General features: G+C 65.6%; 4 protein-coding genes and 10 non-coding genes across 15 annotated transcripts in view; 8 read left to right on the plus strand and 6 right to left on the minus strand.

Moving 5' to 3' along the window:
* The first annotated feature begins 393 nt into the window (after positions 1-393).
* Positions 394-464, plus strand: TRNAG-GCC. The gene has a single exon. It is a non-coding gene; the product is annotated as a tRNA-Gly (tRNA).
* A 366-nt stretch (positions 465-830) lies between these two features.
* TRNAN-GUU lies at positions 831-904 on the minus strand. The gene has a single exon. It is a non-coding gene; the product is annotated as a tRNA-Asn (tRNA).
* A 653-nt stretch (positions 905-1,557) lies between these two features.
* Positions 1,558-1,639, minus strand: TRNAS-GCU. Its single transcript has one exon. It is a non-coding gene; the product is annotated as a tRNA-Ser (tRNA).
* A 110-nt stretch (positions 1,640-1,749) lies between these two features.
* On the plus strand, positions 1,750-1,821 carry TRNAA-CGC. Its single transcript has one exon. It is a non-coding gene; the product is annotated as a tRNA-Ala (tRNA).
* Positions 1,822-2,272: 451 nt separating this feature from the next.
* On the plus strand, positions 2,273-2,344 carry TRNAM-CAU. The gene has a single exon. It is a non-coding gene; the product is annotated as a tRNA-Met (tRNA).
* Positions 2,345-3,108: 764 nt separating this feature from the next.
* TRNAD-GUC lies at positions 3,109-3,180 on the minus strand. Its single transcript has one exon. It is a non-coding gene; the product is annotated as a tRNA-Asp (tRNA).
* A 343-nt stretch (positions 3,181-3,523) lies between these two features.
* TRNAT-AGU lies at positions 3,524-3,597 on the plus strand. The gene has a single exon. It is a non-coding gene; the product is annotated as a tRNA-Thr (tRNA).
* A 355-nt stretch (positions 3,598-3,952) lies between these two features.
* TRNAE-CUC lies at positions 3,953-4,024 on the minus strand. Its single transcript has one exon. It is a non-coding gene; the product is annotated as a tRNA-Glu (tRNA).
* Positions 4,025-4,918: 894 nt separating this feature from the next.
* On the minus strand, positions 4,919-8,660 carry LOC112963304 (histone H2A type 2-C-like). Its single transcript, XM_026060239.1, has 2 exons — positions 8,445-8,660; positions 4,919-5,324 (listed from the first exon to the last, which is right to left on the minus strand). The coding sequence occupies exons 1-2, from the start codon at positions 8,631-8,633 to the stop codon at positions 5,124-5,126; spliced, it is 390 nt and encodes a 129-aa protein (XP_025916024.1). The 5' UTR covers positions 8,634-8,660; the 3' UTR covers positions 4,919-5,123.
* On the plus strand, positions 5,765-6,407 carry LOC112963305 (histone H2B 5-like). Its single transcript, XM_026060240.1, has one exon. It carries the CDS (start codon positions 5,843-5,845, stop codon positions 6,221-6,223), a length of 381 nt encoding a protein of 126 aa, XP_025916025.1. The 5' UTR covers positions 5,765-5,842; the 3' UTR covers positions 6,224-6,407.
* Positions 6,649-8,420, minus strand: JOSD2 (Josephin domain containing 2). Of its 2 annotated transcripts, XM_026060238.1 has the most exons (4): positions 8,179-8,420; positions 7,968-8,093; positions 7,685-7,879; positions 7,415-7,608 (listed from the first exon to the last, which is right to left on the minus strand). In XM_026060238.1, exons 1-4 carry the CDS (start codon positions 8,328-8,330, stop codon positions 7,509-7,511), a joined length of 573 nt encoding a protein of 190 aa, XP_025916023.1. In that variant the 5' UTR covers positions 8,331-8,420; the 3' UTR covers positions 7,415-7,508. The 2 variants fall into 2 exon arrangements, with proteins under 2 accessions (XP_025916022.1, XP_025916023.1); XM_026060237.1 differs by having other exon boundaries at positions 6,649-7,879.
* Positions 8,661-9,823: 1,163 nt separating the features above from the next.
* On the plus strand, positions 9,824-9,896 carry TRNAK-UUU. Its single transcript has one exon. It is a non-coding gene; the product is annotated as a tRNA-Lys (tRNA).
* A 168-nt stretch (positions 9,897-10,064) lies between these two features.
* TRNAQ-CUG lies at positions 10,065-10,136 on the plus strand. Its single transcript has one exon. It is a non-coding gene; the product is annotated as a tRNA-Gln (tRNA).
* A 1,674-nt stretch (positions 10,137-11,810) lies between these two features.
* Positions 11,811-13,662, plus strand: part of LOC112963302 (leukocyte immunoglobulin-like receptor subfamily A member 1) — a gene marked incomplete at its 3' end in the record, with an annotated part of 9,046 nt that continues 7,194 nt past the window's right edge. Inside the window, exons 1-4 of the mRNA XM_026060236.1 lie at positions 11,811-12,167; positions 12,340-12,375; positions 12,727-13,005; positions 13,311-13,643. Of these exons, the coding sequence (XP_025916021.1) occupies positions 12,137-12,167; positions 12,340-12,375; positions 12,727-13,005; positions 13,311-13,643 (679 nt within the window). The remainder of the gene's footprint in view (positions 12,168-12,339; positions 12,376-12,726; positions 13,006-13,310; positions 13,644-13,662) is intronic.

The raw sequence follows: 13,662 nt of genomic DNA on the forward strand, positions 1-13,662 counted from the left end.
TCGTGGAGCTCGGCTGTGACGGCGCTGCAGGAGGCTGGTGAGGCCCCTGGTGGGGTTCGGAGGGGGACACCAAGCTCCGCGCCATCTGGGCTGAGCCCCCCTTCTCCCCGGCTCCTGTCAGAGCTGCGCTCGCTCCGCCCCGCGCCTGCCTAACCGTCCCACCCGCGACTGTGGGAAAACAAAGCGCTTCCCGGTCCGTTTCCCCCACCGCGGTTGTGAGCGCTGCCTGGTCAAAAGCTGTTAGTTTTTTTACTAATTTTAGTCAAAATACTTTATCGATGACTCCTTTTGTCCAGCATACGCTGCACGGCTTGGTAGTTCTCATACCGCGCTGGGTTTTTGGAGTCATTAAAGCTTTTGTTCCCCCCTCCTACAAAAGGGTTTACAGCGGGGGCATTGGTGGTTCAGTGGTAGAATTCTCGCCTGCCACGCGGGAGGCCCGGGTTCGATTCCCGGCCAATGCAACGCAGTTTTTCTTTCCCCCTCCTTTTTCCTTCACCCATCGCACATTTTTTTTTTCCTTCCTTCGAGGCCACACCCCCTCGTTCCACCCCCGATTTCCCGTCCACGATCCCACTCCGTCCCCTCGCGGCGCCACTTCCCCGCGGGGAACCGCACCCCGCACTCCCTCACCTCATCGCAGCAGCGGCTGTAACAGCGAACTGACGTTTTTTCATTTTGTATCGAGTTGCCGCGCGGAAAAATACACAGATTTTGCAGGGAAACAGACGCTTGTAAAGGACAAATTACTGCCAGCGGCTCTAACAGCTCCGGCAGCGCGCAACGCGCCCACGCGGCGTCAAAAGGGGGGAGGAAAAAAAATCCCGCCGCGTCCCTGGGTGGGCTCGAACCACCAACCTTTCGGTTAACAGCCGAACGCGCTAACCGATTGCGCCACAGAGACAGGCGGCAGCCTTTTTCTGGCCCCGCTACTCCTGCCCGCCGCCCCGACGCGAGGGGGACCGGCGCGGCGGTGCTGGGGGTCAGGGAAAGCCGGACCCGTCCCACAAAGCAGGCAGGGCCTCCCCCGCCCTGCGCGAGCGTGGAGATAGGGGAGGTGGAGCAAAGGGGAAAGCTGGGGACCCCGCCACGCGAAACTGGGGGGGGGGGCTCCGACTTGGAAAACGGCACGGGGATCCCCTAACGCCTGCAAAGGGGGGGATCCCGGCTTGGAAAAACGCGCAGGGCTCCTCCCCCCAATCCTTTCACAGGATCACAGGATGGTTGAGGTTGGAAGGGACCTCGGGAGATCATCTAGCGCAACCCCCTGCTCAAGCAGGGTCACCTAGACCACCTCTCCTGTCCTCCATGACCTTTCCACGAGTGGCCTGCAACGACGTCCACCAGCTCCCCCAGCACTCGTGGGTGCAGCCCATCGGGTGCCAAGTTTGCCTGAACGCTCTCTAACCCGCTTGCTCCGCGCCCAAGGGAAAAGTCTCCCTTTCTCCAGACTTTCTGCTGGATCTCGGGATTCCCCGGGGCTGCTCTGAGCAGGAAAGAGGGAAGCAAAGAAAGGCGGGAAGAAGCGGGAGCCGCTGGCAAAAGCCACCGCGCTACCGACGAGGATGGGATTCGAACCCACGCGTGCAGAGCACAATGGATTAGCAGTCCATCGCCTTAACCACTCGGCCACCTCGTCTGCCGGTTGCGTCTTGCCGCCGCGGCGCCATGGGGCGCGCTAGGCCTCGCCGCCGCAACCACCGCCGCCGCGCTGCCGCCAAGGAAAGCGGCGGGGCCGGGGCGGGCGCAGGGGATGTAGCTCAGCGGTAGAGCGCATGCTTCGCATGTATGAGGCCCCGGGTTCAATCCCCGGCATCTCCAGCGGCGGTGGGGCGCCCCCGCGCCTTTTGGGGAGCGGGGCTGCACCCGGAGAGCAGCGCCAGGCTCCCTGCGGGGTTACTCTGCCCTCGGCTTGCAGCGGCTCCGGGTGCTTCATTCTTCCTCTTTTCCTTCTTCTTCTTCCTCCTCTTTCTTCTCCCTCCTAGTCTTCTTCCTCCGTCTCTTCTTCCTCCTTCCCCCCCTCCTTCCTCTTCATCTCCTTCTCCTTCCTCCTCCTCCCCGCCCACGGCTCCACGTTCGCTCTTTCGCCTTCGCCCCACATCTTTCCCCTGGGCGGGAGGACGCGGCGCCGTGGCCGAGCCCGGCCTTGCCACCACCCCAGTGCCCCCCTCCGCGGCACGGCGCCTGTGGAACCCCCAGGCAGAAAGGAAGAAGTGGGCGGCCGTTCTGCAACTACGGTTTAAGGGCGAAAAGGAAAAACATCTTAACAAGCAGCAGAGTGGCGCAGCGGAAGCGTGCTGGGCCCATAACCCAGAGGTCGATGGATCGAAACCATCCTCTGCTAGCTCAAGTTTTTTTTCCTTCTTTCTTGCCGTTTCTTGTCGCTGCGCAGCTCCCCGGCACGAAACCCGCGCGGCCTCCCCCGCTGCTCGCCCCGGCGTTCCCGCGGCAGGATGAGGTGAGCTCGCAGGTTGCTCCCTGCAGCAGCAGCAGCGCTGTAGGAGGGGAAACGCGGTGCCCAGGGAGGATGGGACAACCAGGCCGCCAGGAGGAGACGCCAAGGCCCCGGGCCGCGTGCTGCGACCCCAAGGCGGGCACCCAAAATTTGGCGCCAAGAGCGGAGGTTTGAACTCCGCAGCGGCCGGCTGGTGGGCGAGGGAAGCCGCGCGTGCCCATTGGATGGAGGGAGGTGGTGGGCGGGGCGCCGCCGCTCCGCTCACAGTCCCCCCTCAGGTCCGACCCACGCACACCTACATAAACCCCCGCGGTAGGGTTGTCACGGTTAGAGGGTGCGGTGGGGCAGGGCGGGGTGAGCGTGGCGTCGAGTGTCTTTCCTGCGCGCAGATCGAAGCGGCCCGTTAAGCTCTTTTTGGTGCCGGTGAGTTCCCGTCCCCTCGTGGTGAGGGAACCCACTCGTCTGCGGGACACCCTCGCCCCGGGGAAGGGCTCCGCGGCGGGGCCAAGCGCGACCGCGTTCACCTCGCTGAACTGCCGGGTTCAGCGGCGATGCCGGGACGCAAAAGATGCTTTTGCCTTTGCTGCTTGCAGCGTTTACCGCGACTGTTGAAGCATCAAAATAACGTTCAGAAAAGAAAAAAAGTCTGCAACCTCCCCGTCGGGGAATCGAACCCCGGTCTCCCGCGTGACAGGCGGGGATACTCACCACTATACTAACGAGGAAGGGGCTGATAGTACTTCTCGGCCCGCGGTCTCCCATCCCGCCCCCCGCCGCGTGCAGCGCCGAGCACCGGGACGCGCTTGCTGCAAGCGCCTCCGCGGAGCCTCGTGCAAAGGCTGCGGGGTTGCGGCCGGCTCCCCGGGGTGCGGGGGGGGGGGGGAGAAAGCGGGGCAAAGTGTGGGCGGGACGGGAGGAGGTTCGGGCTCCGCTCCGTGCTGCGGCGGATCCCCCCGGCGGAGGCGGCTGTAGGATGCCGGGGCCGGGGAGGGCCCTGCGCGAGCACCCGTGGAGCTCGGCCCGGCTGCGCCTGCAGATGGAGGGAAACGGCGAAACTAACAAACACGCGGCGCCGTGGCTTAGTTGGTTAAAGCGCCTGTCTAGTAAACAGGAGATCCTGGGTTCGAATCCCAGCGGTGCCTTGTGGTTTATTGCCAACATATCGCGTCAGCGATTGGTCTTGTTTTCTTTCTCCCCTCGTTTATTATTTTTATTTTTGAGGCGCTGCCCAAAATTTCACCGCGCCTGTGAATTCCCGCTGCCGACGAGCGAAGGAGGCAGCGAGTTACCTGGGCGGAGGTAGCCGCGGCTCCGCTTGCCTTGCCCAGGGGAGACCTCCCCCCCGCTGCCGGGCTCACCGCCGCGGGGAAGCAGCAGCCGCCGTGGCCGTGCGAGCGGGCACGCGATGGCTGGGGTGGGTGTGTGTGGGGGGGGCGAAACTCGGAACGGAAAAGGAAGCTAAAACGGGTGGGAGCTTGCGAGAAAAAAAAAAGACATTTCCCTGACCGGGAATCGAACCCGGGCCGCGGCGGTGAGAGCGCCGAATCCTAACCACTAGACCACCAGGGAGGGATGAAAACAACTCCTCATTCACAGTAGAAAAAGCTCATTTTTCGCCAAACAGGTGCAACATTCCCCTCGCCCCCGACACGGTACCAGAGCAGCCCCGCGCCTACGAGCGCCGAAACGCCTCGGCCGGGGCAGGGAATGATGCTCCCGCTCGGCAGCGCCGGGGGCGGGGAGAGCGCAGGGCGGGACGGGCTTAGCGCTCCTGGGGGCGAGGTTCAGCAGTGGGTACGGGACAACCCCATGAGCGAACGGCGGCTCCGACAGGAGCCGGGGAGGGAAGGCAGGGCGGAGGTATTCGCCGGGCATCACAGACGCGCCAGCAGAACACACTTAGATACAGCGGGGACACACTTAACATAGGTGGGGCAGAACTCGGTGTTCCCCTCCGAGCCCCCCCCAGGGGCCTCACCGGCCTCCTGCAGCGCCGTCACAGCCGAGCTCCACGAACGCACGTCCGTCTTCAAGCCCCACAAGAGCAGCGCGCGGAGCAGCAGCTCTATCCACACCGGGGAGCGCCGCTTCCCCCACAGCGCCGCCGCGCCCGGCCGGCAGCAGGGCAGTTTCTTCACACCGCCCAGACACCGCACTGCTCTTCCGCTCCGCCCGCGCTGTCGCTCCCGCCGCACTGCCCGCGCTACCCTGCTCCGCCTCCTTTTATACCCGCGCCGCGCTCCTCATTGGCTCCCCATTGTGCGCACGCGCGCGGGGAGCGTTACGAGACGGTGGGGGGGGGGAGGAGAAGTCGCGCGCGCAGAGGGACCGCTAGGGCGAGGCTCGCGGGCGGCGCTTTGAATTTCGCGGGCTCGGCGCTGATTGGCCAATGCCCGCTCCGGCGGGAAGCAGGAGGAGGAGCCCACGGGGCGCCCGGCTCCGCCCGCGGCCGCGCATCCCCCGGCCCCGCCGCTCTGCCGCAGCCGCCAGCCCTGTCCGGCCCTGCGCCGCTGCCTCCCCCCGGCCCCGCCGAGCTGAGTTGCAGCGCGACGTTCCGCCCCTCGGCCAGGACCGCAGCTCTCTCGCGAAGACGTGGGCGGCTCTGAAAAGAGCCTTTGGGGGGGGGACGACGGGGAGCAGGCGCAGCCCCGGGGCGGCCGCGGCGCCCTCACTTGCCCTTGGGCTTGTGGCTCTCGGTCTTCTTGGGCAGCAGCACGGCCTGGATRTTGGGCAAGACGCCGCCCTGCGCGATGGTGACTTTGCCCAACAGCTTGTTGAGCTCCTCGTCGTTGCGGACGGCGAGCTGCAGGTGGCGCGGGATGATGCGCGTCTTCTTGTTGTCGCGGGCGGCGTTGCCCGCCAGCTCCAGGATCTCGGCCGTCAGGTACTCCATGACGGCGGCCARGTAGACGGGCGCGCCGGCGCCCACGCGCTCCGCGTAGTTGCCCTTGCGCAGCARGCGGTGCACGCGGCCCACGGGGAACTGGAGGCCCGCRCGCGACGAGCGCGACTTGGCCTTGGCGCGCGCTTTGCCTCCCTGCTTCCCGCGGCCCGACATAGCGGCTGTGACGCGTCCCCAACACAAGCGCCGGCAGCGCTGTGCCGCCCGCCCGCTTCCCGCAGGCTTTATGTGCACGCGGGGATGCGAAAGGCGCCAGCGGATTGGCTGAGGAGGCCGCTGCTGCCGCAGCCAATGGCGAGCCGCGCTTTGGAGCCGCTTCTTTGCATGCGCCCCCGCCCCCCGCGCGCCCTCGGCCAATGGGAGGGCGCGGCCKCGGAGCCCTCATTTGCATAGCGCCGCTATAAAGCCGCGCCGCCGCCCCCCGCYGCCTCACTGCGCTCTGAGCAGCGGCGGCGACAGCGACAGCAGCAGCGACAGCAGCAGTGATGCCCGAGCCGGCCAAGTCGGCGCCTGCGCCCAAGAAGGGCTCCAAGAAAGCGGTGACCAAGACGCAGAAGAAGGGCGACAAGAAGCGGCGCCGCAGCCGCAAGGAGAGCTACTCCATCTACGTGTACAAGGTGCTGAAGCAGGTGCACCCGGACACGGGCATCTCCTCCAAGGCCATGGGCATCATGAACTCCTTCGTCAACGACATCTTCGAGCGCATCGCCGGCGAGGCCTCGCGCCTGGCGCACTACAACAAGCGCTCCACCATCACGTCGCGCGAGATCCAGACCGCCGTGCGCCTGCTGCTGCCCGGCGAGCTGGCCAAGCACGCCGTCTCCGAGGGCACCAAGGCCGTCACCAAGTACACCAGCTCCAAGTGAGGGGCGCCCGGGCTGCCACCATCACCCAACGGCTCTTTTCAGAGCCACCCACCTTCTCCCAAGGGAGCTGCCGCCACTGGGATCAGCAGGAAAACGTGCCTTAATGGCGTTGCCCCTAGCATTCGTTAAATCCCCAACGTTTTGCCTTTCAAAATAGATCTGCTTCCTCCCTGTAGGCTATAAACACCTTAATTAAGGGTTTTATTCCCGGGGGTTTCTCCCTGCACACGGAAAAGCTGCCGTTGGGGAACCCCAATGGGGGACGGAGCGCTGAGGGTTGGCTTTGCTCCGGGGCGCAGCGAGCGCAGGTCCGTTTTGGGGCGGAAAATTGGGGTTAGTCGCCCTCAAAAGCTTGTGCTGAGCTTGGGATGGTCCCGTTCCCCCTCCCGGGGGGTGACAACAGGAAAAGCTACGGAAGAGCCACGAACCTGGAAACGAGGTTTTAATCACCCCACGGTGGGGGCACGATCAGCGCCGCTCACCCAGCCCCCTCGCCGTAATTAGCGCCCAGCGTTAATTAACCCTGTTAATTAACCCCTCGAGGCCACCTCGGTCGCTGCAGAGCTGGGGGACGAGGGGGGAATCCGGCACCAGAGACAGCCGGAAACAACCGGCCCGGGTGCCGGAGATGCCGCTCCGGGCGGTGTGAGGGGAAATGTGCACAAGCGGCGCGTGACGGGTGTGCCGAACGCGTGACCAGCGGGTACCGCGCGTATCCGGCACGTGCAAGCGGTGCGGAAGGCGCACAAGCGGCGTGTGACACGCACAAGCGGCACGCGAGGCACAGCCGGCGCGCGGAACGCACAAGCGGCGCGACAGGCGTAAGCGGCGTGCGACAAGCTCAAGCGGCGTGTGGCACGCACAACCGGCACGCGCAACCGCCACAACGCGTTAAAACGCCCCGACGCCAACAGCGCCCCGCGGCCGGCTCCAAATTTTGGCAGGAAAATCCCACGGTGGGGAGCAAAAAAGGGGAAAAAAAGAGGTGAAAACAGGCAAAATTAGGGGTTGCCGACGGGTGAAAAGGGCTCCCGGGCCAGCCGGGCTCCCGCCGCCCCGYGTGGTCCCTTCGCGGCGCCGGCGAGCACAACACCCAACCGGTTTCACACCGCGTCCTTTATCCYGCCGGGAGAAGCGTCGGCAGCGCCGGGCTCAACGTCGAGCCGGGGGTTTGCAGCGGGAAGCTCCCGTTCCGGTGCCGCTTCCCCCCCTCTATTCACAACCGCGCCGAAAACCAGTGCAAGCTGAACCTCCAGCGTCCGGTTCYGCGGGCGAAATCCCGCTGTCATTCCGGATTCAACCAGGCGCCGGCTTCTTCCACGGCTTTGGGCACGACGAGGAAAACCTCGCAGAGGCCTTGGGAGAGGAATTGCCGCAGGAAGGTCCTGACAGAGGGAAACGAAGGATTCTGGAGGTGGCGCCGGCGCCGGTGCCGCTCCGRCGGTGCCGCCCGCTCCGTACCTGAGTTCTCCCTCGCCTCCGATGCGCGCCGGAGCCTTCAGCTTGGAATCGAGGTTGTAGTAGGTGCTGCGGAGCTGCCGCACCGCCAGCCAGTGCTTGCGGCTGACGGGCAGCGACACGAAGCCCAGCGAGACGTTCGACGGCACGTTGAGGATGAAGCCCACGATCCGGCCCAGCGCCAAGCGCTCCAGCGACCTGCTCGGCTCCGAGGGAAAGAAAACAGCGCGGGATGAAGGGAAAAGGGGTGGGAAAACAGTCGGGGAAGGGATGAGCCCGGCCTCACCGGCGTTTGTCCCACCACACCGCCGCCAACTCCAAGCTCTGCAGCGCCGCCATGATCACGTTGATGTCGTAGTTGCCGGTGCCGAGGACGCTGCGGTGCGGATTTAAACGAGCTTCGGGCGCCAGGCTGGAAAACAGAGTCGGAAAAAGGGAACTAGGGAGGGGAAACAAGCGGGAAACGCGGAGCTGCCTGTTTTTCCTCCTTTTCTCACCGTTTACAGATCTCGTCAGCCGCCTCCTGGGTGAAGCAGGGCCGCTGCAGCACGTTGTTGAGCGCGTGCACGGCGCACAGCTCCAGGCGCTGCCGCTCGTGGTACAGCTCCCGGCGCTCCGACGCCTCCTCTTCCGAGCCGCCTTCGGACATGGCGCCGCTCCGCCGCTGCCTGCGGGGTGCCGAAAGGGCCCCCCCCACACTTTCCCCTTAAATCTTCCGGTTGCTTGCTCTGTACCNGCGGGCGGCGTTGCCCGCCAGCTCCAGGATCTCGGCCGTCAGGTACTCCATGACGGCGGCCAGGTAGACGGGCGCGCCGGCGCCCACGCGCTCCGCGTAGTTGCCCTTGCGCAGCAGGCGGTGCACGCGGCCCACGGGGAACTGGAGGCCCGCGCGCGACGAGCGCGACTTGGCCTTGGCGCGCGCTTTGCCTCCCTGCTTCCCGCGGCCCGACATCGTCTCGCCTCTAGCACTAACTGAGACAAAAACATAGCTACCCCCGGGCCCTGCCTTTTATACCCTGCGAGGGATTGAAACTGCGCGTTCTGATTGGCTGCCCCGCCGCACGGCAGGCGAACCAATAGGACAGCACCGACCGCCGGGGAGTCGTTTCTCCTGCCCAATAGCAGCGCGCGATTTGGATCCGCCTCGTATCCGCGCGGGGCACGGGGCGGCCCGTAGCCAAGCAGCGAGCCCGCTGCCGGCTCGGCGCGGGGTGGTTCTGAAGGCAGGGCGGTTCCGCGCGGTGCGGCGCGGCTGCAACCCGCAGGGAGGGCTCGGCGGAAGCCGTGGCCGGGCCGCAGAAAGGCGACAAAAGGTGACGCTCGGTAATTTCCCCCTCTCTTTGCGCACGGAAACGCAGGTTATGCAATCGAGATTTAAGATTAAATATTTGGGCAGCAGTTTCATATGAGATTAAGTGCCAGCTACCGCCTTACCCTCCCGCACGAGGAGAGTTTTAAGGAGCTTTAAGTGCTTAATTTTATTTAGGTTGTAATCGCTGTGGTGTATAGTTATTCCGGTCCACCGCACTAGCCCCTAGCTCGCAAGGCGGCCTCGCCTTAGAACGGCGGCGCTGGGCGCTGATTGGCCGCGCGGGGAGCTGGCGGCGTTTTCATTGGTGCGGAGGCGAGACCGGACAAGCCTCAGAAGCGGGAGCCGGGCAGGGGCTGCGGTTCTCCCTCAGGTCCGCAATGGCCCTATATAAGGGGGCTCCGCCCACCGCCGTGCTGTAGTGTGGGCGCCGCCTCGGGGGTGGGCGCTGCCTCTGGGTGTCCCAGGACGCGGCGCGTGAGTACGAGCCGGGGAGTTCTTAATCTCAGCCTGGGTTTGGTCCCGAGTCACTTTTTAATGTTTCTTTTTTTTGTCTGTGGGGTCTTGATCGTGCCAAAATTTGGAAAAAGAAAAAAAAAAGCTACGTAATTTTATCGCTAAAATTTTCCTCAGAAACGTTTATGGTGCGTGCGCGCTGTCCCCCTCCCGCAGTGTTTAGCCGGGCATATGCGCCCCAGCCCCCGCAGCGCCCTCCCCTTCCCCGCACCGCCGCCAAACGCCCTCCCCGCCTCGAACATTACCGCGCTGATGCTAAAACGCTTCCCAGCGTTCAGAAAAGCCCATGGGGAGGTGCCGCGGCGATGTTGGCAGGAGCCCGGATAGCTCAGTCGGCAGAGCATCAGACTTTTAATCTGAGGGTCCAGGGTTCAAGTCCCTGTTCGGGCGCTTTCGTTTTCCACTCTGCGCGTGGGTTCTTCCATTCTTTTCCCCGTCCGGCCGTGGCTGCTTCCCGCGGGGCTCCGCAGCCTCGGGCTGGGCTTATTTTTTCCCCCCTTTCCATCCCACCGGCTCCGCCGAGCCGTGTGGGGCGCAGCGGGGGTGCTAGGGCGGGTCGGTCCCATGGTGTAATGGTTAGCACTCTGGACTCTGAATCCAGCGATCCGAGTTCAAATCTCGGTGGGACCTTGTCCTTTTTCCACCCCTTCCCTGCGAGTTTTATCCCACGGTGCTTATGTTACTTCTCTTCTTACAGCTCCCGGTTGCGGGAAGTGCGAGACAGTCCCGTGGCGCTGGGTTGCACCCGCGGTGCTTCACCGGCGTTTTGTTTTCTGTTAAAACACGCTTTTTTTCTCGCTTTAGAGGTTTTTGGGGGTTAAAAAAGAAAAAAAAAATCATCCGGGAGTGAAACTGGGAAAAATGACAAAACTCGCTGCCGCAGCCGTGCTGGGAGATCTGGTTCCTCCCAGGGTGGCTGCGCCGGATTGCGGTGGTTTTGGTTGGAGCCAGGTCCCGTCCAGGACGGTAGATGGATCTGGAGGGATTTAGCAGATCTGCAGAGGGTAAGAAGCCCAAAAGGGAAAAGATGGAGGGGATGATGGGGACACCCCGTGCCAGGGGGGTTGGTGGCCCCCAGGGGACAGGGTCCCCCCCCTTGGCAGCAGCCCCCAATGAGCGCCGTGTCCCTTGCGGGCTGGTGGCACCGAGCTGGGTGACGGGAGGTCAGTATGGGGATGGGGACCGAGGACAGGGCTGGGGACACCGGGACGGGAGTACGGTCATGGGGGGGGGGACAGGGTGGTCGAGGACAGAGGGCTCCCGGACATGAGTGCGGGAACCAGGATAGGGTGGGGGACACTGAGACGTGAGGATGACGTGGGGACAGAGCTTGGGGACACAGGGACAAGGGGGAGGACAGGGACGTATGGGTGGGGGGGTAGGACTGGGGGCGCAGGAGTGAGTTAGGGGGAGGGAGGGATGTGAGGATGGGGGACGCAGGGACGTAGAAGACTGGGGACGGGGCAGGGATGGGACAGGGGACGCAGGGACACAGGGACAAGCGTGGGGACACGGAAGTGGGACGGGCTGAGAGGACACGGAGGTGCGGGGATGTCGCGAGCATGCGGAGGGGGACAAGGCGGGGGGTGCGGAGCTGTTACTAAGGACACGAGGATGGGGACGTCACCAGCTCACCGCTGTTACCCTGCCCCAGAGCCCCGACCCTCCCTGTCACCGCACCCCAGCGAGGAGGTGGCCCTGAGGGACACGGTCACCCTGCGGTGCCGGGTGTCCGGGTCACGGAGGAAAACAAGAACGACTGTAGGGAATGGGATGGGGTGGAGGATACAGCCAAGTTCTTGAGGAAGGTTCTGACGTGGAGAGAGTCCTCCTGGGAGCTGGAGGCCACCAGGGCGTCACCATGGCTCTGGGGACTCCCCACGGGCAACGGGGTGTTTCTGGGGTCCCCGTGGGCCAGGGGGTGTCCCCATGGGGCCGTGTCCCACCGTCTGTCCTTCTGCTGAGCAGATCCCCTGCTACCCCCCACCCACGATGTCCCTGAGCCCCCGGGGGGACGCGTGGGGACCCGTTGTGCCCTGTTGGGTGCCTCGTGCGATGCCTCGCGAGTGTCACCCCGTTGGGGTGTGTGTGTGTGACCTGCCACGTGTGACACCCCGTCGGGCGGCCGCGTCTCCCTTACGAGGCCCCGTTTGGACCCATGGTTGACGTCCCGCACGTGACACCCCACAGGGGACGGTGTGCGACGTCCCACCCGTGACGCCCTGCGGGGACGCGCGTGGAGCACCCCGGACGTGTCGCCCCGCCACGTGACCGCGGAGGGGTGCGAAGTCGCCCTGNCGTGGAGCACCCCGGACGTGTCGCCCCGCCACGTGACCGCGGAGGGGTGCGAAGTCGCCCTGGGGACGGCACGTGTTCCCCCCCCCCCAGTGTGCCACCCCCTCGGGGACCGTCGGTGCCTCCCCGGGGTGACGTCACCTCGTCCTCACCCCAAGGGGAACCACAACCGCTTCCGCAGCCACTTCCCATCTCGCCCTTTCGCCTCCCGCCTGGTGTGGGGGACGCCCGGGCAGAGCTGCGGTGGGTTCCAGTCCCCCCCAGTCCCCCCCCAGTGTCCCCCCAGTGTCCCCAACCCCACGGCGGGACCTGCCTCCTCCTGCCCCACGGCCCCGATGGCGACGACCCTCGTCCTGCTGGGCCTYGGTGAGTGATGGGGGGATGATGGGGACACCCTGCGCCGGGGGTAGGGGGGGTGACAGGGACACCCTGCCCTTTGTGGGGACGGCGGGGACACCCTGTCCCAAGGGGTTGGTGGCCCACGGGGGGACGAGACCCCCCCGGCAGCAGCTGCCAACGAGCCCCGTGTCCTTTGCAGGCTGGTGGCTGGTGGCACCGAGCAGGGTGCAGGGAGGTGAGTACGGGGACATGGGGACGGGAGAAGGGTCACGGGGGGACGGGGAGGGTGGATGAGGACGGAGGGTGCAGGGATGTGAGTCGAAGCACGTGGACAGGGAGCAGGACAGGGTGGGGGGCCACCAGGATGTGAGCCCAAGCACGGGGGGGGCCGGGATGGGGAGCGAGGATGAGGATGGAGGACACGGGGACGTGAGCGCGGGGCTGGGGGCCGGGACAAGGYGCCCGGGGACACGAGTAGGAGCGTGTGGACAGGGGAGAGGGTGACTGCGGGGACGGGGACGGGGTGAGGAGATGCCGTTCCGGGCTCGTGGACRGGCCCCAGCTGACGGCTCTGTCCCTGCCCCAGAGTCCCGACCCTCCCTGTCGCTGCACCCCAGCGAGGRGGTGGCYSTGGGGGACACRGTCACCCTGCGGTGCCGCGTGCCCCGRCCGGGTGTCCGGGTTGTGGTCTACMAGGARGSAGRTGGGACCTACCGATGGCACCRGRACGGGGTGGAGGATACGGCYGAGWTCTCCGTGAAAGTGTTGACATGGAACTATGCCGGGAGATACCRGTGCCGGTTCCAGGCCCTGGACCAATCCTGGACCTCGGAGCCGAGCGACCCCGTGGAGCTGTTGGTGCTGGGTGAGGGTCTGGCTGAGCCCCGAGTGGGGCTGGAGGTCCCCAGGGGTCCCCCGTGGGTGTGGGGTGTCCCTTGAGGTTCAGTAGGTGCCCAGGGGTTAGAGGATGCCCGTGGGGTGGCCGTGGGGCAGGGGGTGCTGGAGGTCACCGCATGGGTTAGGGACGTCCCTGGTGGTCCCCATGGGGCAGCGGGTGCTGGAGGTCACCGCGTGGGTTAGGGGTGTCCCTGGTGGTCCCCATGGGACAAGAGATGTCCCTGCGGTGTCCCCAAGGGACCACGTCCCACTGTCTGTCCTTTCCTTCGCTAGCTGCCCAGTATCCCCCACCCACGATGTCCCTGAGCCCCGGGGGACGCGTGGGGACGGGCACCGACGTCACCATCCGGTGCCAGTCCGTGTACGGGGCCACCTTCGTCCTGCACAAGGCCGGGAGCTCGGTCCCCATCCGGCGCCAGGATGTCGACCGAGGGGACACGGCCACCTTCATCCTCCCCGGGGTGACCCCGTCCGACGCTGGCACCTACGGATGCTCCTACCGTCCCCGCGGGTTCCCCTTCATCTCCTTGCGCCGCAGCGCTGAGGTGACGCTGGAGGTGGGACCTGGGGGGGCCGAGACAACCTCCCCCCTGCTACGACCCCCAGGTAGGATGAAGCCCCCCCA

The sequence above is a fragment of the Apteryx rowi genome, unplaced genomic scaffold, assembly GCF_003343035.1.
Source record: "Apteryx rowi isolate R43461 unplaced genomic scaffold, aptRow1 scaffold_1670, whole genome shotgun sequence".
Lineage (NCBI taxonomy): Eukaryota > Metazoa > Chordata > Aves > Apterygiformes > Apterygidae > Apteryx > Apteryx rowi.